This window comes from Egretta garzetta, unplaced genomic scaffold (assembly GCF_000687185.1).
Source record: "Egretta garzetta isolate BGI_Z169 unplaced genomic scaffold, ASM68718v1 scaffold383, whole genome shotgun sequence".
In the NCBI taxonomy this organism is placed as follows: domain Eukaryota; kingdom Metazoa; phylum Chordata; class Aves; order Pelecaniformes; family Ardeidae; genus Egretta; species Egretta garzetta.
Genome location: NW_009259100.1, coordinates 1649705 through 1656577, shown reverse-complemented (window position 1 = coordinate 1656577; position 6873 = coordinate 1649705). Strand labels below are relative to the sequence as shown.

The following is a 6873-nucleotide window of genomic DNA, read 5'->3' as shown; positions in this document are numbered from 1 at the left end:
TTATTTTCCTCCCTTTGTGCAACCCTTAGCACACATCATTGAACATATGTTCTAGTTATATTGGACCAAGGAGACAAAAAAGATTGAGCAGAGTCTATGTTCTTAAGAAATATCAGATTACAGCTGTTCACAGGGGAATTCTGGATAGCTAAGTCATGTTGGGGATTTGTAGTTTTGGCTTCCTACTGACTTGCTGTGAGGTGTCTTCAGGCTGAGCACAGATGCGAAATCAAAGTGTCCAGATACGAGGTGCTTCCCTGTTTTGTTGAATCCAGAGTGATTTGCTTTGTATGAAGGGAAGATGGCCTCCCTGTCTGTAAGCTGAGTGGCCAGCCAGGGCTGCCTCTGGTTTGAAATGTGCAGCTGTAGTGAGCCATCTGAATGCTCTTCTCCTGTATGTCTCAGTAATGGGGGAAGAATTGCCATTTACTACTTCACACCAGACACATCTGTTTGGAAAGTTCCTCACTGGTTTTTCTGTTCTCTTCTTGTGGGGTGGTTTTAACAGCGTGCCCTGGAGATGCGAGACTTCCCCTGGGCAGCAGGAGGCACGCATCTAGAGAATGCTGGAGCTGCAGGAGGGAAGTGCCCAGTGCAAAACCAGAGAGGAGCAAAGAGAAAAAAGGCAAGCAGACAGCCAGCATTGAGAGAAGCGGGTGGCAGAAAGTGCTTCGACGCTGCCTCTGGCGGCACACTCCCCAGAGGAACTTGACGAGAGCCCATCTGCGTGCGTGTGAGACTGTGAGCTCAGGATTTCTGTCAATGCATTCCAGTAACCCCAAAGTGAGGAACTCCCCATCAGGCAACACACAGAGGTAAGGAAAAGAGCCTGCAGTCAGCTGCTCTGGATTGGTCCGTGATGCTGTCCCTGCTCTGCTGCAGGATTAGCCAAGGACTGGTGCAGGTGACTTGCTGGTCCTCCTTTGTACTCCCATGGGACCTGCTGAGTACCTGAGCACTGGCTGCACAGTGCTGACAAGCCTCCGTGTTTGTTAGGCTCAGGGTGAGCTGAAAGCTGTAAACCCGTGACATGCGGATTCTGCGTTCCTCATGCCCTCCTCCCTTCCCACTGGTTGTCTGAATAGGCTGTAGGAGAGTGAATGTGCTGTTTCTATCTGGGGTTTGGTGGTTTTTTTTTTTTCTTCTTCCCCCTCTTCTAATTATCTATGTCCCCGAGGGGTAGCTGGGCAGCAGAAGGTCTCTCTGTACTTTCACACAAAACACCTCCTCCGTATTATTGGCCTGAACAGCCTGGAGAACTGATCAGCTGTGCACTGAGATCCTCTGCATCATTCACCTGCTGGTGCAGCAGGTCAGCATCTCTCCTCCACTAATTTGGAAGGGGAAAAATATGGAAGCGAAGAAGCACTGTCCAGGGACTTAAAATGGTCTGATTGACAGCATTCTCGAGTTTGATTATTTATTCCTAGAGGTCATCTGGAGCGTAAGAGTAATTCAGAGGGAATGCCTCTGAGTTAGATGTCTGTCCAAAGGAGGAAACAGCTTGTGTGGGTCCCACGGTGAGGATGCTAGCAGGCGCTGCCTGTTGGAAGTGGCAGTGATGATGGGAAAACACAACGTGGAAGATCCCATAGCAATGGAGTAACTGGAGGATGAGGAGGAAGGGGTGGCTATTACGTGTGTAAAACCCAGAGGAACAAAATACTTTTAGGTTCAATTTGCTGAATGGAAGAGGGAAGGATAGACTCTGAATTTCCTTCAGCAAACTAACAACGTTTCATCTGCCCCATTTTGCAGGAGTGTGCAGGGAGATGGTATCCTTCTCTTTCCTTATTCAGAGGCAGGTTGTAGCTGGTTTAATTGTTTTCATGGTCAGAGGCTTGTGTTTTCCTGGCAGCTCGCCCCAGTGTATGATGAATGCTGCAGTAATGCTGGGTTTTCCTTGTGCTCCCTGTAGAACTGGATAGGGAGGTGCAAGGGAGGGGGTGGTGTGGGGGGGTCTACTCTGATCAGAGCTGCAGCATATAGTTGGGGTCCAGGAGAGTGGTGAGGTGAACTTTATTGTGCCTTGTTTATTTACTCTGAGCTGGTCTTGGTGTGTGGCGCTTCTCTGTGCACATAGAAACCGTTGTCTTTATTGACAGAAGCCCCAGAGGTAGGTCCTCATGTGACAGCAGTTCCTGGGATCTGGCAGGTCTGTAGCTTGCCCTGGTGCCTTCTTGAGCAATGAGATCCCATCTTGGATAATAACCCTTTCAGGGCATGTTCAAAAAAGCACCTGCATGACTCTAAGCTTGCAGGCATTTTTTTATTTGTCAGCAATTGTCTTAGCTTGCAAAGGTGGCAGTGGTTGTTTCTGCTTCTCTCTAATCTATTCCTACAGGGCTGAATGAATCCATGGTGTGATTTGTCAACTTTTTTTCCTTTTTCTGCTCTGTCCCCAGTAGCCCCAAATCAAAGCAGGAGGTGATGGTCCGCCCCCCTACAGTGATGTCCCCGTCTGGCAACCCCCAGCTGGATTCCAAATTTTCCAACCAGGGCAAACAAGGGGGCTCCACCAGCCAATCCCAGCCCTCTCCCTGTGACCCCAAAAGTGGAGGTCACCCCCCCAAAGTGCTCCCTGGCCCAGGTGGGAGCATGGGGCTGAAGAATGGGGCTGGAAATGGTGCCAAGGGGAAGGGGAAGAGAGAGAGGAGCATTTCGGCAGACTCCTTTGAACAGAGGGAAGCTGGGACTCCTAATGATGACCCTGAAATCAAAGGTATGTTTACTAGGGCTCATGTGCGAGTGTAGACAATTAGTCTGAGTCCTCTGTGAGACGGAGAATCACTATGCAAGTGTTAGCGAAACATTTATTTGCCTGCGGTTCTGTAAGTTCCAGCCAATGAAGTCTAAAGGTCTTGAGAGCAGGCGAAGAGGAGAGGTTGTCATAGCTAGCATTGGTAAATGTCCTGTTCATGCTCAGTTAAAGTGCAGACCTGACTCTGGTGGGAAAGTTCCTCTGTAACTCTGAAACTCCCCCAGAGGATTTGAAAGTACAAATGCAACCTGTTGGTTTCCTTCTGGCCTTTGGCCTTTCAGGAACTGCTCTGTTGTAACTGGGGTTTTGAACAATATGCAAGCCTGTTTTGTCAACACAAATACATAACCCCTAGCACCCTGACTGGTAATACAAGCCAGAGAGTTGGGATTTCTGTGTTCTGTTCCTGGCTCCGACATTGCCTCTGTGAGGCAGTGCAAAACCAGAGTAGATGTGCAGTTGTCCATCTTTCCTTTGTTGTCCATTTTCTATGTCACCTGGCTCAGGTGGCTGAAGGGGGGGAAGTAAAGTTTGGCAGCGGGTGTTTTCCTTTGGCACACATGTATTTGTATTTGTTCATTTTAGTGTGTAGTTTTCATGCTATTCTGTATGGCCATTAGAGAATTCAAAGGGATCAGCTCTAGGAACTGCCACTTGCCACTTGGAAAGGGACAAGATGAGCTTTCTCCCAGTGGTGTCTGAAGGGAAGCAAGGCATTAGGGGGAAGATACATGGTGTAATCGAAGAACTGCCTTTAGTAGTGCTTGAAGGAGAAGCGGGAAACTTCACAGGAGGAAAAGCTCTGGTCAGTTTCCAGAAATGCTTTCCAAATTGCTCCCAAGGTAGTGATTTCCCCTCTTTTCCTCTTTCTCCCCTTCCAGACTGCAATTCTGCTGATCATGTGAAGTCCCAGGATTCTCAGCACACACCACACTCCATGACTCCTTCAAATGCTTCAGCCCCAAGGTCTTCCACACCTTCCCATGGCCTGACTGCTGCTTTGGAGCCAGCAAGTGGGCAGAAGACTCCATCCAAAGTGGTTTACGTTTTTTCTACTGAGATGGCCAACAAGTAAGTAGGTAGATGCTTGAATGTCTTCAGGGAGCAGGGCTTGTATTTGTGCTCCCTTTTTAAGAGATTCTCAAGTGCACTTTCTCCATCAAGTGTGTTCTTGTAGCAAGAAGTCATTACTTGTTTTGGGGATGTTGAAGGGGCTGGAGTGGAGAATGTTGTTACCTCTTGCCCTCTGAGAAGTGATTATTTATTCCTCCGAGGTGTGGGGTGGGTTTTTTTTTTTTTTTGGCAAACGCTGGTAGATATTGTTTTGCAATCCATGCAGCGAGTAGCAGCCAGAAAAGGTTCACGTCTCAGTCTAAGCCAGAATGCTGATGAGTTTGTAGATGTAAGCATTTTTCTTTTGCTACTCATCTAGAGTGAAATATGTGTGGTTAACTCTCTATTCCTTCTGTCAGCTGAAGGATAGAAGGGAGGGTGGTTAAAAAAAAAAAAAAATGTAATTCTTAGCTTCAACTGGATATGTGTGTCTTGTCTGTCTTTGCAGGGCTGCAGAAGCCGTGCTGAAGGGACAGGTGGAAACCATCGTGTCCTTTCATATCCAGAACATCTCAAACAGCAAGGCAGAACGAAACACTGTACCCTTGGTAGGGAATACCTGCATGTGGGGTGGGAAGGGAGACGGTAAATGTGCTTGTGTGTGTGTGATTCAGAGAGATGGATGATTTATGCACTTAAATAAGTTTTAGGGTGGAAAAGAGAGAGACAGTTGTTGTCCTAGCCTTCTGCAAATAAATGTCTTGTGTCATCCAAAGGAGAGCTTGAGTCTATATAGTATGTGGGGAGTATATTTCTGACCCATTGCTCAGGCAGAGCTAGCACAGAAGCAAGGGGCACCTGCTGTAATACTTGAGCAAAATATGTTTCTGCATGGCCAGGATGCTGCTCTGTAATTACTGCATGAAGGCTACCCTTCCTTGTAAAGTGTGGGCTGGTAGTGATGATGGGATGTTTCGTTTGCACCTCTGCTTACGTGACACGGCTGTAAGATGAATGAGTGACCGCATGTGGCTTTCTCTTGCAGAACCCCCAGATCACTGCACTTCGGACTGAACCTAAGCCCCTGCCTCAGCCGCAGCCCCCCACTGCCCAGGACCAGAACCCTCCCCAGAATGCCAAAATGCAGCCGACTCCACCCGTGTCAGCACCGGTATCCAAATCCACTGGTGCCCCGTGCCCCATAGATCAGGACAGTCCCAGCGTGGAAAGCAAAGTGATGTCTGTGGGCAGCCCTGCCAACTCTACCCCGTTGCAGACAGAAGGATTTGGGCAGAGTTCGACCCCCAATAATCGAGCAGTTAGCCCGGTTTCCCAAGGTAGCAATAGCTCTGCTGCAGACCCCAAAGGTCCTCCCCAGCAGGTGTCTGGTGGGGACCCATCCAGTTTGGGCGAGAATCCAGATGGACTGTCACAGGAGCAGCTGGAGCATCGAGAACGCTCATTGCAGACCCTGAGAGACATACAGCGCATGCTCTTCCCTGATGAGAAGGAGTTTGCGGGAGGGCAAAGTGGGGGGCCGCCCCCAAATGCTGGGGTGCTGGATGGTCCCCAAAAGAAACCTGAAGGGCCGATACAGGCTATGATGGCTCAATCCCAAAGTTTAGGCAAAGGGTCAGGGTCTCGGACAGATGGAGGGGCTCCGTTTGGCCCTCAAGGACATAGGGACATGCCCTTTTCCCCTGATGAAATGGGGCCACCACCAATGAACTCCCAGTCGGGACCCATAGGCCCAGACCACCTGGACCACATGACGCCTGAGCAGGTGGCCTGGCTCAAGCTGCAGCAGGAGTTTTATGAGGAGAAGAGAAGAAAGCAAGAGCAGGTGGTTGTGCAGCAGTGTTCCCTGCAGGACATGATGGTCCATCAGCACGGGCCTCGTGGGGTGGTCCGAGGCCCTCCCCCTCCCTACCAGATGACTCCTGGGGAGGGCTGGGGACCTGGGGGTCCAGAGCCCTTCCCTGAAGGCATGAACATGTCGCACTCTCTGCCCCCCAGGGGCATGGCCCCTCATCCCAACATGCCCGGGAGCCAGATGCGCCTGCCTGGTTTTGCAGGAATGATGAACCCTGACATGGAGGGCCCCAGTGTCCCGAATCCTGCCTCCCGGCCTGGGCTTTCGGGAGTTAGTTGGCCAGACGATGTGCCAAAAATCCCAGATGGCCGAAACTTCCCTCCTGGCCAGGCTGTCTTCAGTGGCCCTGGCCGAGGGGAGCGGTTCCCCAATCCGCAGGGCCTGCCCGAAGAGCTCTATCAGCAGCAGCTGGCTGAGAAACAGATGGGCCTCCCTCCTGGCCTGAACATGGAAGGCATCAGGCCTGGCATGGAGATAAACAGAATGATGCCCTCCCAGAGGCACATGGAGCCTGGGAACAACCCCATCTTCCCTCGCATGCCAGTGGAAGGGCCAATGAGCCCCTCCAGGGGGGACTTCCCGAAAGGAATACCCCCACAGATGGCCTCTAGCAGGGAGCTGGAGTTTGGGATGGGCCCCGGCAGCATGAAGGGGGACATGGGCATGAATGTCAGCATGGGCTCCAACCCACCCCTGGTCCCTCAGAAGCTGAGGGAGGCAGGAGTTGGGCCGGAAGAGATGATGAAACTGCGCCCTGGTGTCTCGGAGATGCTCTCCTCTCAGCAGAAAATGGTGCCGCTGCCGTTTGGGGAGCACCCGCAGCAGGAGTATGGCATGGGTCCCAGGCCTTTCCTTCCCATGTCTCAGGGCCCAGGAGTCGGTCTCCGAAATCTCAGAGAACAGATCGGGCCTGACCAAAGGACTAACAACCGGCTCAGCCACATGCCGCCACTACCTCTCAATCCCACCAGTAACCCTAATAGCCTCAACACTGCTCCCCCTGCACAGCGCAGCCTCGGCCGCAAGCCCTTGGATATCTCCGCAGCTGGTCAGGTGCATTCGCCAGGAATCAACCCCCTGAAATCCCCTACGATGCGCCAGGTCCAGTCCCCTATGATGGGGTCTCCCTCGGGGAACCTCAAGTCCCCTCAGACGCCCTCCCAGCTGGCAGGCATGCTTGCGGGCC

At 51.4% G+C, this 6873-nt stretch overlaps 1 protein-coding gene across 1 annotated transcript in view; it reads left to right on the top strand.

Moving 5' to 3' along the window:
- The first annotated feature begins 738 nt into the window (after positions 1-738).
- BCL9 (BCL9 transcription coactivator) overlaps positions 739-6873 on the top strand; it is an 11359-nt gene continuing 5224 nt past the window's right edge. The window contains exons 1-5 of the mRNA XM_009635206.2: positions 739-815; positions 2406-2722; positions 3643-3832; positions 4323-4422; positions 4860-6871. Of these exons, the coding sequence (XP_009633501.1) occupies positions 763-815; positions 2406-2722; positions 3643-3832; positions 4323-4422; positions 4860-6871 (2672 nt within the window). The 5' untranslated portion in view covers positions 739-762. The remainder of the gene's footprint in view (positions 816-2405; positions 2723-3642; positions 3833-4322; positions 4423-4859; positions 6872-6873) is intronic.